Raw genomic sequence first — 26,061 nt, 5'->3', positions numbered from 1 at the left:
AATGAACACACATGGGCCACACGGTTCTGTGAGCATGAGCCATTGGATGACAGCAGTCAAGATAAGCCGTGGATACAGCAAGGTAACATGGAGCATTTAGATAATTTAATTGAGTTCAACTGCATGTTGATATAGCTGTATCATAACTTTCTTGGCTTGCAGGTTCTGCTGCTCATCAGACCCTAACTGCCGTTGTTTTGAATAAACGCTGTACTGAAAAAGTACATCACATCCAGGTATGTTTGTGCAGTTTATCTATTTTTTTTCTTTATCTTTTCATTGCTTTGGATACTGTAAATGCCATAGATCACACTTACAATTTAAATCTGAGACTACCTCAGATTTGGAGAGTTTTCAGAACCATATTCTGATGTACACAGGGAAGCGCTTAGCCTATAAGTATAAAGTGTACACAGAGCCGTCGCAATGGGTTAGGCAAGGTAGGCAGCTGCCTAGGGCCCCCAGCTGAAGGGCTGTCACTCTCCAGTACTGCTCCGTGAGAGGGGCCCTCCAAACTAGAGGGATTCCCCCTATGCAACGACAAACACTATGAGTGCCCTAATCACTGTAATGTTGAAGTGACATCCACCTTCGTGCACCCCCCATCAGGTCTCCCACTAGCTGTCTGTCAGTGGAAGAGAAACTGTCGTTCCCACACTCAGCGCAACGCGGGCATTTAAATTTTAAAAATGTCATCATGAAGCGCTCATACACTTCAGGATTTTCCAAAAGACAGAGAAAGAAAGACTGAGAGGACTGGCAATTATATCAATAGAGCGCAACATAAGGAGGTCATTGAACATGGAAGATCTGGGGCCTCATTTATAAAACTGTGCGTAGGATCCTTACTAAAAGTGTACGTGCGCCCGAAAGCCAAAAATGGCGTACGCAAAAAAATATTCAGACTTATAAAACCGTGCGTACGCCAGAACCTGCGCAGGATTCACTTTATAAATCCCACTCAGCGGAAGATTGTGAACATGCGTCTCCTCCCCGAAATAACCATATATGGAGCTTACAACGCCTAGTTTAACTATGCATATCCACATCTGCATATAATTTGCATATGATTATTCATCCACGTGATAACATGTTTAACGGTACAAGACATTAGGAAAATATGAAATACGGATGTGCCGTCACATTACATTAATACAAATAATTTAGTAGCCTATCCTTGCCTTGTTTTTGAATAAATAAATCAAATAGTGTAAAATACATTTCAGATAAAGTTTTTCTCAATCTTTTCCACTGACCAAATAGTATTTTTAATTGATTTATATTTCTAATGGAAACAGATAGACCTTGTTGTGCATTATATTTGCACAATCTGTTATTATCATGATAAGCAATTATCTCTGTAGTTAAAACATTAAAGGGCACCTATTATGGAATTTTGAAATTTACCTTTCATGTAGTGTGTAACATAGATCTAAGTGAACAAAAACATCCTGCAAAGTTTGAAATATGAAAGTGTACCGTATATAAAGTTATTGTCTTTCAAAAGTAAGAGTCGACTCTGAGACATTTTTATGAATCGTTAGAAGACCGAAGCTTTTTCTCTGACTAGATGACGTCAACTTGTCAAGTTATTTGAATACGATACGCCCACTTATTGCGCTCCAAGGCCAGGGAAAATATCATGGCGACGAGACGCTGTGTTCTGAAGTGCGACTCAAAGGCAAACTTCTTTCATCTGCCCAAGGAGGAGCATTTGAAGACTAAGTGGCTACAATTCATATATACAACTATACCACAGAAGTATAGTCCGAGCCTTGTGCTTTGCTCGCGCCATTTTCAAGACGATTGCTTTACCAACTTAAATGCACTCAAACTGGGATTCGCGAGCCGGCTGATATTGAAGGAAGGTTCAGTTCCAAGTTTATTTGCATCAGCTTCCTCCTCCGTATCACAACCTGTAAGTGTTATTAATAATTGTTGCTTTTATGTTTTATGTAGCATGCTTAATAATTATTTTGTTTGTTGTGTAAGCACCGTTTAGCTTCTAGGTCTTCAATGACAATTGTATTGAGATAGCCTATGTGAAGTGTTTGTCGTTGTTTTCGGAGTTGTCTTAAAGAATATAGTAATACCTCGTAGTAACGTAACTACATTTTATTTTTTTTATTTTTGTAAAAACGTTATGTTTATGCATCGGGCTAATGCAAACAAAGACTGATTGTGCTTTTACAATATGAACTCTGGGCTATGCTTGCTAACATAACATTACATTCTTTATCTTATTTTTAGTTATCTTACGAGAGATACTCTCGTACTGCGTTGTCGTAGCAACGCATTGGGGAAAATCCTTTTCCACGAGAATACTGAAGCAAAAAATTATCCTTAATTTTGTATCTATGTAAAACGCTTTGCCACAGCATACAGACCTAGGCGAGACAGCTCGCGCGCCTATTGGCTGCTGTGCGGCAAAAGCTTAAGCCAATCGAGCGAGCCCTTGAGTGACGTCACACCCAATGAGGACGCTTCGCGCCCTCCCGCGTCACGTCCCGCCGAAACGGGCGTGGCTTAGGGTAGTGGTGTCAACAATAATCGATTCAGCGATGCATCGCAATGCGGGGCACGCACGATTCAGCATCGATGCGGCAAAGTGCCATAATCGATTATGTCACTGTTTATTTTCTGGCCTTGAGTTGGCTTGGCTGCTGTGCGGCAAAAGCTTAAGCCAATCGAGCGAGCCCTTGAGTGACGTCACACCCAATGAGGACGCTTCGCGCCCTCCCGCGTCACGTCCCGCCGAAACGGGCGTGGCTTAGGGTAGTGGTGTCAACAATAATCGATTCAGCGATGCATCGCAATGCGGGGCACGCACGATTCAGCATCGATGCGGCAAAGTGCCATAATCGATTATGTCACTGTTTATTTTCTGGCCTTGAGTTGGACAATAAAGTTGTGAAGTTTCGATTACTTCCGTGGGCATAACAACAACAACAATCAAGACGGCTGAGGCGGAGGGAGATGACCGCGATAGACGGGTAATTAAAAACGCACCCAAAGCTTGGAAAAGCGGACATCTGGGCACATTTCGGATTCTACGAAGTTAATGGGGAAACTGACAAGATGAGGCTTAACACAGGAGCGCAGCTTCGCGGCTGAGACACGAATAGACTATTAACATAAAGCTTTTACTCTTAAATACAAAAGGCACGTCCATTTTAATTTAAAAAAATGTTTTATTAAACAAACCAGATCAAGAGCAAAAACGAAATAAAGTGCATAACTGAAAAATAAAGCATAGGCTCAAAACTAATACAAACAGTGGCACAGCGCACTGCGCATTGGGCTCCAATAATTATTTCCCGTCTTCTAAAAAAAAAAAAATGCTGCTACACTGCCGATGTCTTTGTTGACATGGTAGAGGAGGACTGACTATGAATTAAACGCTCTCAATTAAATAAATAATATTCAGCAAACCTTCTAGTAGCCTACTTTGCTCAATCTGTCTCTCTTCTCCGGTGGGTTGAGCTAATCCAAAAGAAGTGAAAACAAGGGGGGTGTTCTGAAGACAGACTGTTACCTGTGAAACAGGGGTGCTCTGAAAACACCCCCATTAGCAATTAGTGCTTTCCACCTGATGAAATGAACGCGGCAAAACGAATAAAATGAACGCGGGAAAACTGATGAAATGAACGCGGCAAAACTGATGAAATGAACACGGCAAAAAAATCAGAATTTTGGTCAAGCCAGAACGTATCGACCAATCGACTAATAGACTGGGAGATTACAGCCCTTGAAAGCAGTGATTTATGTTTTCTTTTTCAGGTTTGAAAATGCCATATACAATACCCTGTACCATTCAATTTTATTTTGTTTAATGACATTTATGTCGAAGATACGAGTGATAATACACACATAGCAGCCAATAAAATCTGTTGTTCAATATATGACTGCTTGTATTGCCTCATGACTGATGAAAAATGTGCCTTGTTGTGTGCAGTAAAATTTTAATGCATCGCAATGCATCGTAGAATCGAATTGAATCGAATCGTTACCTGGTGAATCGTAATCGAATCGAATTGTGAGGGCAGTGCCAATGCACACCCCTAGCTTAGGGCTATATATTTCGCTCACAGGCTTATGAACTCTGATTTTTTATCCTTCAGCGAGGACAACTCATCGCTGATCCGAGTGAAGAAGATGCGCCGTCGAGAGAGCACCTCAGCGGGAGAAGTCACGACAAGCTGCTGGCACCGCCGCCTTCGTCGCCTTCCAGCTGCGCGTTCCGGCGCCTATATATATCCTTTCACGTATTGAGTGTGTGTGAGGTCGCCGGCGCGACTCACACTTGTTTTACTCTGTTGTATCTCAAGCGGCGTCTTTCTCAAGATGCCTCTTTGCGGTTCGTGCAAACGGACCACGCTCAGCGACGGGGACCGCCACGTGATTTGCGCTTCCTGCCTGGGCGAGGAACACGCGGCTATCGCTCTTGCGGATGGCGGCTGCCATCACTGTGAACTTCTGCCTCTGGCGACTCTGCGGACTCGCCTGGCGTCGTTCCAGGAGCCCGTGTTCTCCGCTGTTGTGCCGCGCCGTAAAAAGCGCCGTGCACAGCGGAACCCGGAACCTCCGGCAAGCCACCCAAGTTCGCCGGCGCGCCCGCGAACTGTGTCTCCGGCTTCCTCAGCGTCGATACCCGACGGACAGCGACCGCAGATTGCCGCCGCTTCCGTCGACGACATCGACATCGACGCCATGCTGAGGGACGAGGACTCGTGCTCGGTTTTGGCTTCCGGCAGCGAGGATTGGGCGAGCTCTGCGGATCTCGCGCCCCCTGCCCCCACGCCAAAAGGAAAGAGAGCGAGCATCGAGGCGGAGCTCATGCGCGTTCTCACTCAAGCCACGGCGAGCCTTGGCCTTGAGTGGGTTTCGCCCGAGCAGCCCGCTAAAAACCGGCTGGATGGCTATTTTCTGCCCGGGGAGAAGTCGACGCCTGTCTCAAAGCCCGCCCCCTTCCTTCCTGAGCTTCACGAGGAGGTCGCGAGAGCTTGGACTTCCCCGTATTCTACGAGGACGAGGTCATCTGTTTCTCTAGCGTTCTCCGAGGTCGACGACGCTAAGAACAGAGGTTACCTTTCCCTCCCGCCGGTCGAAGAGCCTATCGCGGCCCACTTATGCCCACCCTCCGCTGGACGGCGGGCTAAGATGGCGCTGCCTTCAAAGGCTTGCCGCACGACGTCATCCCTGCTCCGTCGCGCTTATGCCGCCAACGGACAGGCCGCGTCAGCGCTGCACTCCATGGCGACGCTGCAGATCTTCCAGGCCGATCTCCTCCGCAAGCTGGACGAGAACGGACCCGATGCGATCTGCGTGGCGGACCTGAGAAGCGCTACAGACCTGGCTCTTCGCGCTTCGAAGTCTGCAGCCCAAGCCATCGGACGCAGTATGGCGGCGATCACCGTGTCTGAGAGGCACCTCTGGTTAACGCTCTCAGACATGCCAGAAGCAGAACGGACCGCGTTCCTCGACGCCCCGCTCTCCCCTGCTGGCCTCTTCGGGACTTCGGTGAAGGACTTCACCGACAGGTATGCGGAGGTGCAGAAGGCGACCCAGGCTATGAAGCACTTCCTGCCGAAGCGCTCCAGCTCTGCAGCAGGCCGTGCGAAACCGCCCGCTCAGAGCTCACAGCCGAGACCGCCGCCCAGCTCCTCATCTCAACGCCGCCAGACCCAGAGCTCGAGACCGCGCTCTCGCTCTGCCGGTCGCCGCCCCGCGCCGCGTGGCCCGCGACAGAAGGTAGCGTTGAAGCCAGAGCCCCCGAAGACATCCTAGCACTGCTAGGGAAGCGTCGGTGTTCAAGTCCCGCTGCGGCCGGACCCTCACCGAAGCTCACCGCTCGTGCAGTCCCAAGCGAAGCGACTGTACCTGCGATCATTGCAGCCAACAGGCGTGTCTCACTGGCCGCTTGCCTGCACACAACAGCCGTTTTCACGGCTACCCAGATAAATCCATTAAAGAGTGCATTTTCTGGTGTCCCGGCCACGGCCGATGGTGTTTCTTGTGTAGTAAATCTGCCCGCTGTAATGTGCACATCCCTACACACAAACACGGCCCCACACACAGGGCCCGCGCACATAAAATCGACTCAGTTCGATTGCGCGTTAAAAGTAGCACACGTGCCCACTACCCAGTGCCCACTAATGCTACCTCCTGCTCATCGCACGGTTTCTGTAAAAACGAAACCGGCGTGCAGGCGCTCCGCTCCGGCGAGCGATGCTATAAAGGTGGTAAACGTTCCCGGTCCCCAGTGCCCGCGTTCCCACACAAGCATCACGGTTCCTACGGAACCCGTCCAGCCCTCCCTCTCCCGCCTGAAGGCTGTCGAGGGGTCGAGCGCGGACATTCTGCCCGCTTTCATAAGCGCGGCCCCGGCCTCGGATGTTGCGAGCGAGACATTGCAAATGTCGCAGCTCACGAAAGCCGCTGTATCGCGAGTCGATCAGAGCGCGCTTTTCACTCAGCCCCTAGCTACACGTGCGGATGCATGGGAAAAGCTTCCCGGGGTTTCAAAATGGGTGATAAACATCATAAAAGAAGGCTATTCGCTACAGTTTCGCAGACGCCCTCGCCGCCACGCGTCGAGACTTCGGTAGATTCGAATGTAGCACATCTACTTCGAGCCGAAATTCAGAAACTTCTGAGGAAAAGGGCTATCGAACCTTTATCTCAGGCTCAGAGCGAAGGGGGGCTTTACAGCAGATACTTCCTGGTACCCAAGAAAGACGGGGGTCTCAGACCCATACTAGATCTGAGGCAACTGAACAGAGCGCTTGTGAAACGCCAGTTCAGAATGCTAATGACCAGAAAAATCCTCGCGCACGTTCGCCAAGGAGACTGGTTCGTGTCAGTAGATCTAAAGGACGCGTATTTTCAAATACAGATTGCGTCACGTCACAGGCGATTTTTGAGATTCGCCTTCGAGGGCCAGGCATACCAGTACAAAGTCCTGCCGTTCGGCTTGTCTCTAGCACCCCGTACATTTACGAAGTGCATGGACGCAGCACTCGCTCCCCTCAAACTGCAGGGTGTTCGAGTGCTGAACTATTTGGACGATTGGCTCATTCTAGCCCAATCTCATTCAGAGATAGTGGCGCACAGGGCCCTGCTGCTGAGTCACCTCGAGAGTCTCGGTCTCACAGTAAACTGGGAAAAGAGTTCGCTGTCCCCCAGTCAGAATATTTCTTTTCTGGGACTGGAACTGAACTCGCTGTCGATGACAGCGCAGCTGTCACAACAGCGCGCGCTGCGCATCCAGCGCACAGTCAGCTCATTTCGCTTCGGCGCTGTTCTCCCTCTAAAGAGCTTTCAGAAAATGCTAGGTCTGATGGCCTCAGCATCTGCAGTGCTGCAGCTGGGTCTGCTGCGCATGCGCCCGCTGCAGATATGGCTCAAAGGGAGGGTGCCATGCAAAGCATGGGCCACCGGTCGGCTTCGCCTCAAGGTCAATCAAGCTTGCGTTGCAGCTTTGAAACCATGGAGGTCAAAAGACTGGTACCTGTCAGGTGTAAGCCTAGGGACTTCCTCGAGTCTGAGGGTGGTGTCTACGGACGCATCCAACGCAGGATGGGGAGCGCTGCTCGAGGGCAGACCGCTGTTTGGCCTTTGGTCAGAGCGAGAGAAGCTCTTCCACATAAACTGCCTCGAGATGTTAGCGGTGTGCAATGCGCTCACTCGCTTTCGTCCCCTGATTATGGGCTGCCATTTACTGATATGTTCGGACAACATGTCAGTGGTGTCATACATAAATCGCCAGGGCGGCCTCAGGTCCCTGTCGTTATACAGGCTGACCAAACGCCTTCTGATATGGGCGCGCTGCAACCTCCTTTCACTAAGGGCGGCGCACGTGCCGGGGCACCTGAATGTTGGACCAGACGTACTGTCCAGGAACCGCGTTCCGGCAGGAGAATGGTCATTACACCCACACACAGTACAACTGTTGTGGAAGAAATTCGGCAGAGCGGAAGTGGACCTCTTTGCGTCCCCAGAGAACGCTCACTGTCTAGAATTTTTCTCGAAAAGCAAGGACGCGCTGGCTCATCAGTGGCCACGCCGCCCCCTATATGCTTTTTCCCCTGTCTCCCTCCTGACCCAGGTGGTGGAGAGGATCAGGGAGGAAGGATGCTCAGTGCTGCTAGTAGCGCCGCTCTGGTCGAATCAACCCTGGTTCCCAGCTGTGATGCAGTTAGCCAGCACCGCCCCGTGGCCAGTGCCTCTGAGGAGAGATCTCCTCTCTCAAGCGAGTGGCTCGATTTGGCATCCTCACCCGGAGCTATGGTCCCTTCATGTGTGGGCCATCAACGGGTATCCGCTGACCTCCCTCAGGGAGTGTTAAACACGATCACACAAGCTAGAGCTCCGTCTACACGACGGCTCTATGCGTCTAAATGGTCTGTTTTTTCTGGCTGGTGCACGTCTCGCGGCGTGTCACCCCCAGACTGCGGAGTGACAGAGGTTTTGTCCTTCTTACAAGAGATGTTGGATAGCGGGAGATCCCCTTCCACACTCAAGGTATATGTGGCGGCTATAGCGGCTTTAGTCCATAGGAAGGAACGATCTAGTCATTCGGTTCCTTAAAGGAGCTAGGAGACTTAATCCACCCAGACCTCCCACAGTTCCCATTTGGGACCTTTCCACGGTGCTGGACGCCATGAAGGGTCCTCCTTTCGAGCCTCTTCAGGAGATTGATATGAAACACTTGTCGCTCAAGACGGTGTTTCTCCTGGCTCTCGCTTCAGTGAAGCCCGTTGGGGACTTACACGCGCTCTTAGTGAGCGCGTCGTGCATGGAATTTGGGCTTAATGACTCCAGAGTCGTGCTCAAACCTAAGCATGGTTACGTTCCAAAATCCCTAAACACACCGTTTAGGGCGCAGGTTATTTCCCTGTCTGCCCTTCCGGTCATCGGGGATAATATGGACGAAAACTTAATCTGCCTGGTGAGGGCATTGAGAGCTTACGTGTCGCGCTCGTCTGCTTTCAGGCAGACAGAGCAGCTTTTCGTTTCGTTTAGTGGGCGTCTCAAGGGACTGGCCACTTCGAAACAGAGCCTATCCAGATGGATAGTGGACGCTATAGCTCTAGCGTACGCATCCAAAGGCATTCAGTGCCCTTTGGGTGTTAGGGCGCACTCCACGAGAAGTATGGCTTCTTCGTGGGCTTGGTCGAGTGGGATTGCCTTACAGGATATTTGTATGGCGGCAGGCTGGGCCTCACCGTCTACATTTATCAGGTTTTATAACCTCGAGGTACCCGCCTTACAGGCCAAGGTATTATCGGTTTAAATAACCGTATTTGTTAGACTGACATTTCAGTCGTCTATTATGGCATTTTTATGCTGAAACTGCTAAGCGCAGTTAATTCTGTACTGATCTGCTATGCGCAGTGTATTCTGTACTGATCTGCTAAGCGCAGTCAATTCTATACTGATCTGCTAAGGCAGTCATTTTTGTGAGAGATGGTGGTTAGAGCCCACCTCTTTCAGGATTCTCTGTGAGTCCTACAGGTGATTATGTACTATATGAACCCCAGCTCAGTGCTCTGGGTCTATGGTGTCGGATCACTGCACACACGGCGTCTTACAGGGTGTTCCCCAATGCGTTGCTACGACAACGCAGTACGAGAGTATCTCTCGTAAGAGAACGTACTCGGTTACTAACGTAACCTCGGTTCTCTCTAGAGAGAGGAACGAGTACTGCGTTTCCTGCCGTGTATGCGCTCTGGTTGCTTTCGCTTTAAAAATCAGAGTTCATAAGCCTGTGAGCGAAATATATAGCCCTAAGCCACGCCCGTTTCGGCGGGACGTGACGCGTCCTCATTGGCTGTGACGTCACTCAAGGGCTCGCTCGATTGGCTTAAGCTTTTGCCGCACAGCAGCCAATAGGCGCGCGAGCTGTCTCGCCTAGGTCTGTATGCTGTGGCAAAGCGTTTTACATAGATACAAAATTAAGGATAATTTTTTGCTTCAGTTTTCTCGTGGAAAAGGATTTTCCCCAATGCGTTGCTACGACAACGCAGTACTCGTTCCTCTCTCTAGAGAGAACCGAGGTTACGTTAGTAACCGAGTACGTTTTTTACTACAAACTACAAAGCAGTGGACTATAATAATTATTATAACACAATTTAATTGATAAAAGCATAATTGTACTCCGTGTTAAACAATAAGTATTATCTATGTAAACGCTGCTGGGTCATCTGACCAATCAACGCAGATTAGCGTCGCGCAAAGGAGGGGTTTGGAAAAACGAGTCGTTGAACGATTCATTTGGGAGTCGGTGAGCAAATCAGGTAAAAATAAATGCATATTATACGACAACAAAAGTGTTTTTTGTCATTGCATGCATGTAAAACTGTTGTTGGGGACTCCCTAAACAACATTAGGAACATTTTAAATGTCATAATAGGTGCCCTTTAAAACACAGCATGCCAAAGGAAAAGTGTTCAAAAGCATTGCATCCACAACAAATATTTATAAATTTCATGTAGCTAGTCTAAGTGTTTAACTCCATTAATGAGAATGTCATATTTAATCTGAATGTTTATATCAGAAGTAAAACATAGTTTAAATCAATATTTTATTTAAACTGTTATTGTGAACACGCACTGTAGCCTATTTATGATTAGGACTCATAATGAAGATTTACAGTTTTACTTCATCTGCCGTTAGATATGCGTCAGTTTCACTAAACGGCCCAACGCGCTCGCTGGCGCGGACATTTAAGGTGTGGATATTTGCTTCAAGTGATAGTCTTGGTGAGTGAAATTATATTTTTGTATATGTATAATTAATTCGAATAATCTAGATTTTCTGTCTAAAAGTGACCAAAAAGACATTTAACTCCAGCTCACCATCTGTGTCGCCAATTCCCTTTGTCTCCAGAATGTGCGTACGCACGGCTCAAAGTTTGCTTAAAGGTGCGCACATTCTCCCGTCAAGTTTGTTTTTTATAGATCACAACCTTTGCGTGGGAACTGGCGTACGTACGTTTCCAGCCCCGTTTTGTGCGTACGCACGCTTTATAAATGAGACCCCAGGTCACTGCTTTTGTGCGAGCTAAAGTCTGCAAGCGTTGCTAAACTTCTTAATTTTGGATGGTTATTCTTTGACAAAAAAATTCTTGTTGTACAATGTTGTTAAAATAGTTTGTGTTATACTTCATTTTAATTTAAATTCAACATAAATTGTATAGCTCAAGATTAAAACACTGCTCTGCATAAAGAGAAGACAGTTCTTAAAGGAACACTTCACCTCTGGAAAGATGAATGTGTATTTAAAATGGGTCATTTATGTAGAAGAAATGTGAAATTATTTTTGAATTTGGAGCCTTCTAGACTGAGAAAAGCCAGAAAATGTATTTTTGGCTTATGGGGATGAAAGACAACAACTCCCAGAATGCACTTGCTTCGCTGCCCTAGGAGGCCACGCCTACCGGTAAGAGATCGCAGTAAACAACAAGGCTATGCTACTAGTGAGTCTCCGTGAGTCTGCCCAGTATTTTGATGTCGCCCAAAATGTCCAGGATTCGGCTTTTGCGTTCTTCAGTCGCCATTCCTCATGTTTACTGTGACGAGCAGGAACGAGACTGACGGCCGCGGAGAACGATGCGAGCCCGGTGGCGTGATTACTGATGAGTGGCGCCGGCGCCTGTGAGACGCACCAGTCTCGTATCTCTCACGGAGGAGCGGGAATTTTCCTAGCAATGTTAAAACGCACATCAAACGATCACTTGTTTAGCGTTCATGTAAACACTACATTCAGATTCACCAATCGGAATGAATTCAGTTAGATTGAAACAAAAATGTGCATGTAAACTATGAATGCGACTGCAGAAAGCAAAAGCCGAATCCTGGACATTTTGGACGATCTCGACGGCCGGACATGTCCGGGAAAAAGAGGATGGTCACCGCTACTACTCAGCTTTCTCCACAGAATAAGAAACTTTTAGCTTAGCTTCCAAATAAAGAATGGCTGACACTATATGTACATTCTGTGAGTGAGATCCCTCTATGGGCGGGTTGAAAACATGCGGAACAGCGCCTTCTACTGGATAAATGATGAGCTAGTGTTTGTAGTCTTACCCTTATTCAAAGAAATTTGACTTCCTGCTTTTTATGACGCAAATTGACGATTTTTGCGTCATAAAAAGCAGGAAGTGGAACACTTAAATCCTTATTTCTCCCATCTCAGGGGAAAATAAGGGAATAAACCATGACCATTCGAAAATGTGACTGGGTTTCTAAAGATACAAAGTCTAATGCAAATGGGTGAAGTGTTCCTTTAAGAATGATAATAATAATATGAATAATTAGGGCCCAAGCCTTGAAAAGTGCTCAAAAACTCTTGAAACTTTGCACAAATGTCAGAACCCGCGGCCATCAGGGCCGGGCTGAAGCTGGTACCCGGGCGTGACAGGGGGGGCTCGACAGCGCCCCCTGGAACACGGTCCGAAAACTTGGTCCATAAATCAAACACGCATGGAATAATATGAAACTCGGTACACTTATAGATCTCATCGGTTCATATATCCTTCATGCTCTGACTTTTTACCCCAGCCCAACAGGAAGTCGGCTATTTCGGGTTGTATGAAAAACACATGCAATGGAATTTAAAATACTCCTCCTAGACAATTCAACCAATCGCAACGAAACTCGGTGTGCATGAAGTCAAGACATGGAGGATGATAAATTGCCAGGGGATTTTAGATATCTCGAACGGTTTGGCCGTGGCGAGGAAACTAATTTATGGCGAATATTGGAAACAGGAAGTGTGTTATAACATCCTCATACATTAATTGATCTTGATGAAACTTCAGCAGTGTGTTCGCTGTAAGAGGCCGATCACATGGACGTGACTATTGTGAGTCAAAGTTATAGCGCCACCAACTGGCAGCAGGAAGTGTGTTACTTTCAAAATGCTTTGAATTAACCCTCTTATTTTTACCCGATTTGCTTCAAACTTCATCTGTATAATGTAAACACAAGGCAGATGTAGACCTGTGAAAGGATTATTGATATATTAAATACTGTTGCCATGGCAACGCATCAAACTTTAATATTCTTTTTTGATGTTTTTGAGACTCTTAAGCATGCTTGAAATTGCATAAAACTCGACAGACACTTTACATTTATTGTCTAATAGACACGTGCAACGTTTCAGAAACGGGCGTGGTGAGGGGCTCAGTAGCGCCACCTTTAGTCAAAAATGGGGTATTAGTTTTACCTACAGTAACAAAAATCAGTATGGATATTGATCTCATCGAGCCGGACAACTTTCTAATTTACACTCATTAGCCCCGACCAACAGGAAGTCAGATATTTTGGTTTGAATGGGAGAAAATCTCAGAATTTTGCCAGTCTCTCTCAGTGTCTGTGTGTGTGAGAGAGGAGGGGGGCTTTATTTTAACCCTTTCTCTGCTGTGTGCAACTTCTCGGGCACTTTTGGGGCCCTTAACGTGCTCGAAAACTCTTGAAACTTTGCACACAGGTCAGAACCCACGGCCATCAGGGCTGGGCTGAAGCTAGTACCCGGCGTGGCAGGGGGGCTCAACAGCGCCCCCTTTAACGGAGTCCGAAAACTTGGTCCATAAATCAAACACGCTTGCATGAATTAGTATGAAACTCGGTACACATATAGATCTCATCGGGCCGAACAACTTTCGTGCTCTTAAGTTTTACGCCAGTCCAACAGGAAGTCGGCTATTATGGGTTGTATGAAAACGCATGCCCGTGGAATTTTATTTACTCCTCCTAGAAAAATTATCCTATCGCCACCAAACTCGGTCAACATGAATTCAAGACATTGAGGATACTAAATTGCGGACGGATTTTTGATATCTCGAATCGTTTGGCCGTGGCGAGGAAACAAATTATGGCGAGAAAAGAGAAACACGATGTGTTATAACGTCTTCATACATTAATTGATCTTGATGAAACTTCAGCAGTGTGTTTGTTGTTAGAGGGCGATCACATGGATGTAACTAATGTGAGTCAAAGTTATAGTGCCACCAACTGGCAGCAGGAAGTGTGTTACTATTGACAAAAGTGGGGGGGTTAGTTTTACCTACAGTCACAAAACTTGGTATGTATATTATGCACATCGAGCCGGACAACTTTCTAATTTACAGTCATTAGCTCTGACCAACAGGAAGTCAGATATTTTGGTTTGAATGTGGTTTTGTCTCTCTCTGCCTCTCTCTGACAGAGTTCCCCCTTCCATTCTGTGTGGGGAGGGGAGGGAGGGAGGGAGGGCACACACACAGACAGCCCCCCCTGTGTGGGGAGGGGGGCAGAAAGACTATTAAAAATAGGTATATTGTGCCATCTAGTGTTTTATACTATGTATATGTGTTTTTTATTTTAAACAAGTGTTTTAAAGTACAGTAATTTCAATGAATATATATACCACACTTTATGAATTTTTGGTCTTGTGTTCTTACAATGGCTGCTGATTTCATGTGTCCGTTAAGTCCATGAGACTGTAGGGAGTCTAATTTTTCATTTTAGGTTTCAAAAGGGTGCTCACGCATACTTTGTGGTTGATATGTGCCCTCGATGCGCACTTTTGCAGAACCCACACTCGACAGTCAAAGCGGAGTTACGTTATTGCCCGTTGTGCACAGGAACCCTAAAGGCACCGGGGTGGCGGTTTTTTTATATATATATAAATAAATAAATATAGCTGCAAGCAGCGATGGAGGGCCCAAGTCGGTGGCACCGCCACCCTGGTGCCTTTAGTGCAACTAAAGGCACCGGGGTGGCAGTGCCACCAGCCTGGGCCCGTAATCGCTAATTGCAGCTATATTTATTTATACCTTTACCTTTACCTTTTTTTTTACCTTGTTTTTGCCTTGTTGACAAAAATAAACTTTAACCCTCTGGGGTCTGAGGTGTTTTCTGGGTCCTGGAGGTGTTCTGACATGCTCTAACATTTGTGCTTATTTCTGTTACTTGTGACATTTTCATGGCTAAACTCTCATTACACTGTATTCAGCACAAACTCTGCTACAATAATATGTCAGCAGGATGTATGTAAAAGTTTGTAGTTTTGAGATAATAATATTTATGCGTGGTTTGTGAAAATGACAATAAAAAATGTCACTGAAATAATGTCAAGAAACCCAAACTGATTATTTCTTCACAAGACTTTTGAGAATTGTATCACGTAGCCTAGAATATTTGCTCCAAAACCATGTGAAAATCATCCTGAATACTCATTCAGATAAGACAATATATTGATTTAAAATTTGTATGACATGTCTTGTGTAAGAAAGCTTTATGCGAGTAGGCGTAAACCACCATGAATATTGAGTGTTTCACACCTGAGAAAGACAAATACCCTCCTATAATGGCCCTATTAGGAGCTCTCAGGCACTATCATTACATTACCTTGCACAAAGAATGCAGTGCCTCCAGAAAAACGCGATTATGCGATCGCATGATTCAATGCCAAAAGTTCAAATTGAGCGACAGTGAAGCAGAGGCAGCTCAAATTTTTCCAGACTGTAAATCATGCGCAAGTCATATGGAATCCGCAAACAAAACCCAAAGGAATACTAGGTGGACACCTCAACGTTAGAAGTATTCTAACAAAAATAGACCAAATAATAAATAATAAATAGACCGTAACTTATTAACTGTCTCGAATTTGGATTTTTTATGCATTTCTGAAAGCTGGCTAAATCAATGTACTTCAACAAATCTAATTAATATACTAGGCTACAAGTGCTTTAGAAGAGATCGGGAACAAGGAAGGGGCGGGGCGGGGCGGGGCGGGGGGTGGGGAGTTGATATACATCAGAGATCATTTTCAATGTGAAGAGATTACCACTAATGTGAAATTGGAGGGCCTTGCACTACGAATTACTTTGTCTACAACTATGTCATTTAATTTATGTGTTCTTTACAATCCACCCTCACACAGTGTGCATTTTTACAATGAATCAAGAGTTTTCTTTCAAATATTGACTGCTCTGAAAGCATAATATTGGGCGACTTCAACATAAACTGGCTGGAAAAAAATAGTAAAATTAAATTAAAAGCTCTAGTAGATAAATTTAAATATAAACAGCTTATAGACAAACCTACCAGAATCACTAGAAGTAGTAAGACGCTGATTGATCTGATTCTAACAAATAGGCCTGAAAGAATAACAAAAACCTATAACCTCATTACTGGGCTCTCGGATCATAACATGACCTTAATTGTTAGGAAACTGGGTAAAAAACGATTGACTTATTATAACCAAGAAACAAAAATACAGAAAACAGGAATTCCAAAAGCAAAACAAAATAACTTTGAAGAAGAACTGAACCAAATCAACTGGGATAATGTTACGAAAGAGTGTAATGTGAACAAAAGTGCTGATATCTTTGTCACTACACTGAGTAATACGATAAAAAAAGTTCACTAAAACATGGACAAGTAAACTAAAAAAACACTCCCTTCCTTAGTTTAATGCCGATATTTGGCACCTTATGAAAAAACGTGACACTGCACGTAAAAAGTCTTTGAAATCTAAAAACGGAACAGATCATCTAATCTATACTGCACTTAGAAATCAAGTCATAAGCAATCTGCGTAAAGCCAAAACCAACTTTTTTACTAAAAAGATAGAAGAGGCCAATGGCAGTAGTTTTAAATTATGGCAACACATTAACCATTTAACCAACCCAGCGAAGAAAAAGCACAACATAATAGAGTCCATCAAAGCATGGGCGTAGGTTTAGGGGGGGACGCTAGGTACTAGTCCCAATCAATATTTTATAATGACAAAATTGTCCCCACCAATATTTACTCCTTTTTCCTGCATAGAGAATTACGAGGCAGCCGCTGTGATATTACATGCGCTTCCTGAGGGCTGAGGCGCACACTCGCGCGGTCTCTTGCTCTCTCTCCCTCTCAGCCGTGCACGCGCTACGTGGTTTGGAGCACAGTCTCTGTCTCGCGGGCGCGCTCGCTCTAGATTCCGTGAGATTTTAACTAATTCGCGGGCATCAGTGAGCCGCTATCAAAATGCGGGAGACTCCCGGGATGTCTGTATTTCTATACTGAAATAATATCGGCATTATAATTATTGATTTTCATTAGGGACCGTTCGGTATTTATGGAATGGGCCACCGGAGGAAAATAGGGGAGGGTCATGCCTTTTTATTCTTTGTTGAGGGGAGGGTCATCCAACTTTTTTTAGTCTAGGGGGAGGGTCACCCAACTTTTGTGTTCATAAAAACAACAAACTTTCAAAGTGGCTTGTTTTGTGCATATTTTTCCATGTAGCTCTCTCAGTCTCGGTCCCCCCATAGCTAGCAGATGGGTCTGACCCAACAAAAATCAGATGCGAAAGATGGAAAGATCAAGTCCAGTTTGGCGCTGTTTGACAGTGCGCACGCGCTCAGAAAAAGAACAGAACGCCAATGAAATGTTTACCACGAGCAAATAATAAACTTTTGTGATTGCTAATCACAAGCAGTGTCCTGTGAGTGTAACTCTACCGCTGCATGTGATGTAGCCTACGTCGCTATCATGTCTGAAAACAAACACAAATAGGCCTAACGCGTGCTAGGGCTGTTTACACCTGGCCACTTCATGCGTTTTCTCAGATCGGATAGCTATCTGATTTATCAAAACGATTCCATTTACATCTGGTGTGGTCGCATAAATGCGTTTTTGCAAAACGGATTTAAATCCTATATCTTCAATTCTTCAAATAGTTTGCACGTTGGCTCATCTGCAGTGATGCGTGTTGCAGTAGCGTCGTCATGTCTGGCTATAACATGACATATAGTCTATAACACGCTCACGTTTATTTTTATTTTATTGCATTTTTTGGGAGGAGTACAATTTACATATGTGGTTTCAACAACCAGATGCATTTACACTTGTCCAGTTTTGTCGGGAATGTGGCCCAGACCTCCCCTGAAGTGGTTTGAGCGATCGGATTCAAATCCGTCTCGAATGCGTTTCGGAGGGCATTTACACCTGGTCTTTTCACGATCAGATAGCTATCCCATCACAGAACACGCATGAAGTGGCCAGGTGTAAACAGCCCCATTCATCGCAAGACAGAACCAAAACTGAGTGGGGGCCCCAGGCAAAATTAACCAATGAGGACCTTTTTTTATTTTATATAGCCTAGGGTATGTTTTATATATAATATATACGGGGTTTTTTTGTTAATATATCTTCATTAGATATATTATTATACAAAATTTAAAAAGTAGTAAACACAGAACATCTAACAGAACATTTTAACAACCTTATGTGCTTATTTTTTAATTAACGAAATGTCAATCCTTATAACAGAAGATACAACACAATACAACAATCTTCAAGATACAGTAAATCTTCAAATGTGAAGATGTGAAAACAGATTGTCACCCTAAAAACAGTCATTTGCGTGGTCATGTTAAATAGAATTATAGTTAGCATCTTAACTTTGTTCTATTATTTTATTAGTTCATTAACTAGCCTAATTGTTAACTCAAAAAATGTAATGTAAAGAGCTGGATACTTACTAATTAAATAATGTCAAATATACTAAATGTATTGTTGCCATACTAAATATTTGACTAGTCGCACGTTAATTTCTGCTTATAGCCTACTGCAAGGAGGGATATAGCCCAGTCTGCGCTCAAGCGCATGTATAATCTTGCCGCAAAAGTAGGCTAATGATAATAAATATGTATTTAAAAATAACGATGCATTTTAATTGTTTATTAATAAACTCTTTTTTTCTAAATCAGTGTCCGCTGCAAACATGTCTCCATACATCTCCGCTGTAAAGTGCCCCTTTAAGAGAAATGCATCTTTCATACGGATTACATAATCAGATGATATTTGCTTTCGATTTGTTTGGTTTTTTTCGTTTAAAAGTGGACATATCAAGCTTTATATAGATATTTTTTTTCATATATTTGAGGCTAGTATGCTATATAGCCTACAATATGTTTCTGCTTTTTTTTTTTTTTTTGACGCGCTCCAGTTCACGGAGACCATGAAAGCGCGCCCTGGTTTTTTAATTTTATTTTACGAAAGCAAAACGTTTTCTTGTTATTGTGAGTTTACACAAATAAAAGTATTGCGACTGATGCATTATTCTTTTCTGTATGGCCATAAATAGAGTATTTTAAGTTGTTTCCACTGTTGATCGCATCGGCGCCTCCATGTCATGCAGTGCGCGCTACACACTCCGCACACACACTTGGTTATGCGCCTAAGAACAGCGAACAATTATCTAGGTTAACGTTAGAGTGAGCGGCGATGCCAGACGGATAATCCTCATGTTTAACAAATCAAATCATGCAGTTTCTATCGCGAGTCAGCGCTGCGCCAGTTTGAAAAAGGTGGGTGTACAGGAGCCTTTTAATTAACGTTTAGTGTAGGTCTAGGCATAGAGTTACTGAACATATTTGCCAAGCGCAATTACCAGTATTAATCAATAAATGATCGGGGAGGGTCATGCCTTTTTTCACAATCATTTTGGAGGGTCATAGAAAAATGTATTGCTGGCGAAGGGAGGGTTAAGTCTTTTTTGACTATAGATCTCAAAACTCCTCCGGTGGCCCCTTAAATAAATAACGAACAGTCCCTAATTTTTTTGGTGCCCCCTCAGCTCTTGGTGCCCTACGCACAGCGTGTGATGGGAGCGGTGGCGCTGAGCATACATTTAATACAATTAGGGGGGAAATGCCCTTCATAAAGGTAAAACATTTTTATTCTGATAAGATTGTTTTCCAACAGTGACGTAATGAAACATTGACAATTTAAGTTTGAAGAGAGTAAAGCCTCGTAGGCTATTAAAGAAATGTAATTTTGCCAAAAGAAGAACTTTTATTTTAAATAAATGTTATTTTTAAATCACCCTACTACAGTGTGACATTTTACCATATTATCATGCTTAACACTGATCATTTGAATAATTGTAATGTGATGATCAGATATCTAAATCAGAGAATATCATAGGTTTGGGCGGGTGGATTATTTATTTTTAACAGCGGATTCTGGTGACTCAAAGTGCACCAGATTAATGAATTTATCTTAAAAATGTAAAAAATTTTCTTACGGGTGGGCATGCCCCCAGACCCAGGTACCGAGGTCCACCCACAAAAGTACTGTGGAAAACACAGGCTATATGTTGGTATATGAAAAATACAAGTTAAATTTTCTTTTTAATAAAATACATCAGCAGAATTTTACGAACTCCGCCTAGTTTTGAGCCAGGAAAAAACCCTGCTGCAGCTATTGGATCGATTCCGACGGCCAGGACGAAGGAACGGCGTCATTAGATTGGCTGAAAAAATAAGGGGGTGGTGTGGGGGTGGGATGTCCCCACCAAAGCTGAGACCAAACCTACGCCCTTGCATCAAAGTGGATGGCACTCTTGTCAATAACAATGAATCAATGGCAAATGTTTTTAATACTTTTTTTATTGATTCTGTGCAGGAACTAGCAAACAAATTTAAAAACAGGGTGACATGTGTTGAAGATTTAAACTTAGTTAATGTAGGCAAGAAGCAGTCGAACAGCAAGAGAGAACTTCAGTGTGTGAGTGTTTACTTTTCTCAGTCAATTTGAGCGCGGTTCTTTGTTGCTAGAAAACTTTGTATTGTTTAGTGTGTTTTACTCGGGCAAAACGCGAGCGCACGTGGCATTTGTTTGGGTCGTGACTTGAGTTTCGCTGCGGGGCGTGGTCATAAGCCAGTTAAGCATTTATAGCAGCTAGTCAATAGAAGTTGTCAGAAGAAGCAGTCGAACAGCAAGAGAGAACTTCAGTGTGTGAGTGTTTACTTTTCTCAGTCAATTTGAGCGCGGTTCTTTGTTGCTAGGAAACTTTGTATTGTTTAGTGTGTTTTACTCGGGCAAAACGCGAGCGCACGTGGCATTTGTTTGGGTCGTGACTTGAGTTTCGCTGCGGGGCGTGGTCATAAGCCAGTTAAGCATTTATAGCAGCTAGTCAATAGAAGTTGTCAGAAGAAGCAGTCGAACAGCAAGAGAGAACTTCAGTGTGTGAGTGTTTACTTTTCTCAGTCAATTTGAGCGCGGTTCTTTGTTGCTAGGAAACTTTGTATTGTTTAGTGTGTTTTACTCGGGCAAAACGCGAGCGCACGTGGCATTTGTTTGGGTCGTGACTTGAGTTTCGCTGCGGGGCGTGGCCAGCTGTATTCAACAATCAGGTGTTAGGCGTGTATAAATAGGTTTAGTGCTCCGCGGCAGCGGTCGCGGCGGCGTGAAGCCCTCATCGTGTGTAGATCGAAGAGTGTAAAGACCAACGACTCTACCTGTGCGACTCCACCGAGCAAGGACACCGACAAGGCACTTGAGTATTACTTTCTCGCTGTTTGTTTTATCATCTTGTTATTTTCTCTCTCTTCTACTCAACTTTCAACTGATCTTTCTGTTTGTGAGTTTTTACACCATGTGTTTTACAATCCCTACTATTACTAACATTCGTAAATCCAATGTCACACGACGGAGGCGGCACAATCCTAACAACCTGCGTACCCTTCCCATGTCTTCTAGTACTATCTTCTCTTTTCCTATTGGTCTCTGGAATTGCCAGTCCGCAGTTAACAAAGCTGATTTCATTACATCTATTTCTAGTCATTCAGGTCTCAGCCTTCTGGCCCTGACTGAGACCTGGATCAGACCTGAGGACACTGCCACACCGGCTGCCCTCTCCACTAACTTCACTTTCTCACACACCCCTCGTCTGACTGGAAGGGGTGGAGGTACCGGTCTGCTCATCTCAAACGATTGGAAATTTAATACTTTACCACCTCTGTGTAACAACTACTCATTTGAATCCCATTCTATTACCATCACTAGTCCTATTAAAATTCATTGTGCAGTTATATATCGTCCCCCAGGTCAGCTTGGCAGTTTCTTAGAGGACCTTGATGTGCTACTTTCATCCTTCCCAGAGGATGGCACTCCTCTCATAGTTCTTGGAGACTTCAACATCCACCTTGAAAAACCTCAAGCTGCTGATTTCCACACTCTGCTTGCCTCATTCGATCTCAAACGAGTATCGACTGCTGCTACTCACAAATCAGGTAACAAATTGGACCTTATTTACTTACACACGCTACTGCTCCACTGACCATGCTCTTGTCACTCCACTGCACACCTCAGATCACTTCCTCCTCACTCTCAACCTCAACCTGCCCCAGAACACAACATGCACTCCTCCACAGGTCACCTTTCGGCGTAACCTACGCTCACTCTCACCCTCTCGTCTATCCTCTTTGGTCTCGTCCACACTTCCTCCACCAGACCAGCTCTCAGCACTAGATACTAACAGTGCAACTGATACTCTTTTCTCCACTCTAACATCCTGCTTGGACAATTTCTGCCCCCTTTCCTCCAGGCCAGCCCGCGCCTCTCCCTCTGCCCCCTGGTTATCTGATGTTCTCCGTGAACATCGTGCTAAACTCAGGGGTGCAGAGAGGAAGTGGCGCAAATCCAAAGATCATACTGACCTTGGTCTTTATCAATCCCTCCTCTCTTCCTTCTCTGCTAACATATCTACTGCTAAAATGACTTACTATCACAACAAAATTAACAATTCTTCTGACTCTCGCATGCTTTTCAAAACCTTCTCCTCCCTTCTTAACCCTCCTCCTCCTCCTCCTCCTTCATCAACCCAAACAGCTGATGATTTTGCCACATTCTTCATAAACAAAACTACCACCATCAGCGGCCAATTTACTAATCCACAAATTAACACACACAGTTTACCAGCTAACACACACATCCTACCCTCTTTCTCCTTGCTTTCAGAGACCGAAGTCTCCAAACTCCTCCTTTCCAATCGCCCTACTACCTGTCCGCTTGATCCTATTCCCACTAACCTACTTCAAGCTATTTCTACTTCTGTTATACCCACACTCACACACATCATAAACACATCTCTTCACACTGGCACATTTCCCACAGCTTTCAAGCAGGCTCGGGTAACCCCACTGCTTAAGAAACCCACTCTAAATCCAGCACATCTAGAGAATTACAGACCGGTATCCCTTCTTCCATTCGTCGCAAAAACACTTGAACGAGTTGTTTTCAACCAGATCTCCTCCTTTCTTACGCAGAACAACCTCTTGGACAACAATCAGTCTGGCTTCAAAAGGGGACACTCGACTGAGACTGCTCTGCTCTCAGTAATTGAAGCTCTGAGATTGGCAAGGGCAGCTTCCAAGTCCTCAGTTCTCATCCTGCTGGATCTGTCTGCTGCCTTTGACACAGTTAACCACCAGATCCTCCTGTCTATCCTAAAGATGAAGGGCATCTCGGGAACTGCACTCCAGTGGTTCAAGTCTTATCTCTCGGGTAGGTCCTTTAGGGTGTCGTGGAGGGGTGAGGTGTCTAAGACCCAACATCTAGCCACTGGTGTGCCTCAGGGCTCAGTGCTTGAACCACTTCTCTTCTCCATCTACATGACATCACTAGGATCTGTGATTCAAAAACAGATCTTTTCCTAACACTGCTACGCTGATGACACACAACTCTACCTCTCATTCCAGCCTGATGATCCGACGGTAGCCGCTCGCATCTCAGCCTGCCTGACAGACATTTCTGGCTGGATGAAGGACCACCACCTTCAACTAAACCTTGCGAAGACAGAGCTACTTGTAATCCCGGCTAACCCAGCACTTAATCACAACTTCACCATCCAGCTAGGCTTGTCATCCATAACTCCATCAAGATCAGCCAGGAACCTTGGAGTTGTAATTGATGACCAATTGAATTTCACAGACCACATCGCTAGCACTGCCCGGTCATGCAGATTTGCCTTGTACAACATCCGAAGGATCAGGCCCTTCCTATCAGAGCATGCTACACAACTCCTTGTTCAGGCGCTTGTTCTTTCCAGATTGGACTATTGTAATGCTCTCCTGGCTGGTCTCCCAGCTTGCACTGTCAAACCTCTGCAACTGATCCAGAATGCTGCAGCTAGAGTGGTCTTAAACGAGCCAAAGAGAGCACACGTCACTCCTCTCCTCACGAAATTGCACTGGTTGCCGGTTGCCGCTCGCATCAAATTCAAGTCACTGATGTTTGCCTACAGAACAACCACTGGCACTGCTCCCCTGTACCTGAACTCATTAATTCAGACTTATGTGCCGTCCAGAAACTTACGCTCTGCAAGTGAGCGGCGTCTGGTGGTGCCATCTCAAAGAGGCACGAAATCTCTCTCTCGGACCTTCACCATGACTGTTCCCTGCTGGTGGAATGATCTGCCTAACTCAGCCAGAGCTGCTGAGTCTGTAGCCATCTTTAAGAAACTGCTGAAGACGTATCTTTTTCGGCAGCACTTGAGCACTTGATCCAGTACTACTAACACTAACACTTTCTTTTCTTTTCTATTCAAAAAAAAAAAAAAAAACTTTTGATTTGTACTGTGAAGGGTTATAGCACTTACATACTGTTGTCCTACTGCTAGTTTAATTGCTTCTATTGTTTCTCATTTGTAAGTCGCTTTGGATAAAAGCGTCTGCTAAATGAATAAATGTAAAATGTAAATGTAAATGTAGGCATGTTTAAAATCCAAGAGATCTCTTCTGATAAAGTTAAAAAGATAATTACAAATATGAACAACTCTGTGGCAAAAGACATTCATAATTTAAGTATGACCTTGATTAAAAAACATCAGGACACTCTGCTACAACCAATTACATATTTAGTTAATCTTTCAATTCGATCAAATACATTCCCACAGTGCTGGAAGCCTGCCGTAATAACACCAATCCACAAGTCAGAAGGAAAGGACACACCAAACAATTAAAGGCCTATTGCAATTCTACCTGTTGTGTCTAAAATCTTGGAGAAGGTAATTGCAGAACAACTCATTGAACATCTTGAGTCAAACCAGCTCCTGCATCCTCAACAGTTTGGTTTCAGGTGCAAATACAGCACCGAAACAGCTAATTGTTACTTGATAGAGAAAAACAAGGGGCCTCTAGACAAGGGGCAGGTAGTTGGTGCTGTATTTCTAGACCTAAAAAAGGCCTTTGACACTGTGGATCACAAGGTGCTAATTAACAAACTCCAGCCATTCAAAATATCACCGAGTTCTCTGGCCTGGTTACAATCATATCTGGAGGGGAGGGAAGGCAACAGTGTGTTAAGGTTAATGGGGTGATGTCAGCTTTTTGCCCTAATAACATGGGGGTTCCTTAGGGATCTGTACTGTGGCCACTGTTGTTCACTGTTGTACATCAATGACTTCCCTGATAGCTGCAAGGGTGCCAACTGCCAGCTGTACACAGATGATAGTCATCCATCTATCTGCAAAAACACCAGCTTTGGCAGCGCAGCAGTTGACACTTGCCTTAGTAGACATCTCTAAATGGTTAGAGTCTTCCCATCTAACCTTAAACGTGAAGAAAACTCTTGCTGTCTGTTTTTCAATTAAAACAAGACCCTCTGACAGACTTTTTGAAGTAAGCATAAATAATGAAATTATTCAAGAAGTAAAAGAGACCAAATATCTTGGAATTATTCTTGACAACAACCTTAAATTTCAAAGTCAAGTCAAATATGTTTGTAAAAAAGGTCAAAACCAATTTGAATTGTTTTCGTTTTATTAGGAGGGATCTGTCTTATCAGGCCGCCATGTTATACATGCATTCAATGATTTTATCACATCTGTCTTACTGCATCACATCCTGGTCACAAACATCTGCGTCTACACTCAAGCCGGCTGTCTCAGTGTACAAGCAGGCAGTTAAGGTATATGCCAGAAAACCTATGAAATCGCATAACTGTGACATCATTAGTAGACCTAATCTTTTTACTTTCGAAAACTTTATACATTTTAGTACTCTGAAACTGGTTTTTAAATGTTTGAACAATCATGTGTCGCCGCTTTTTTCAGCTCTCATTATTAGACGTCAGGGCTCACTCAGAGCCTCAGTCAGTGGGGACTGTGTTCTTCCTAGATTTACTAAATCTTTTGGTCAGTCCAGTTTCTCCTATAATGGATCGAGACTACGGAACTCTCTGCCCACTGACTTAAAACTGCAGACAGACATGATTAGCTTTGACAGAGGTCTGAAAA

General features: G+C 44.6%; 2 protein-coding genes across 3 annotated transcripts in view; one reads left to right on the top strand and one right to left on the bottom strand.

Moving 5' to 3' along the window:
• Positions 1 to 26,061, bottom strand: part of LOC306988746 (putative nuclease HARBI1) — a gene marked incomplete at its 3' end in the record, with an annotated part of 421,992 nt that overhangs the window by 326,610 nt on the left and 69,321 nt on the right. The gene's annotated exons all lie outside the window — the stretch shown is intronic.
• On the top strand, positions 21,270 to 24,362 carry LOC306988350 (uncharacterized protein). 2 transcript variants are annotated; one of them, XR_013795381.1, is made up of 3 exons: positions 21,270 to 22,057; positions 23,093 to 23,330; positions 23,525 to 24,362. XR_013795381.1 is itself a non-coding variant. In XM_079593287.1 (3 exons), the coding sequence occupies exons 1-3, from the start codon at positions 21,421 to 21,423 to the stop codon at positions 23,143 to 23,145; spliced, it is 552 nt and encodes a 183-aa protein (XP_079449413.1). In that variant the 5' UTR covers positions 21,270 to 21,420; the 3' UTR covers positions 23,146 to 23,408. The 2 variants fall into 2 exon arrangements, 1 of the variants encoding a protein (XP_079449413.1); XM_079593287.1 differs by lacking the exon at positions 23,525 to 24,362 and having other exon boundaries at positions 21,270 to 21,733; positions 21,872 to 22,057; positions 23,093 to 23,408.

The sequence above is a fragment of the Phoxinus phoxinus genome, assembly GCF_949152265.1.
Source record: "Phoxinus phoxinus genome assembly, chromosome: 20".
NCBI lineage: Eukaryota > Metazoa > Chordata > Actinopteri > Cypriniformes > Leuciscidae > Phoxinus > Phoxinus phoxinus.
Note: the sequence above shows the minus strand (reverse complement) of the source record. Positions and strands in the feature narration are given on the sequence as shown.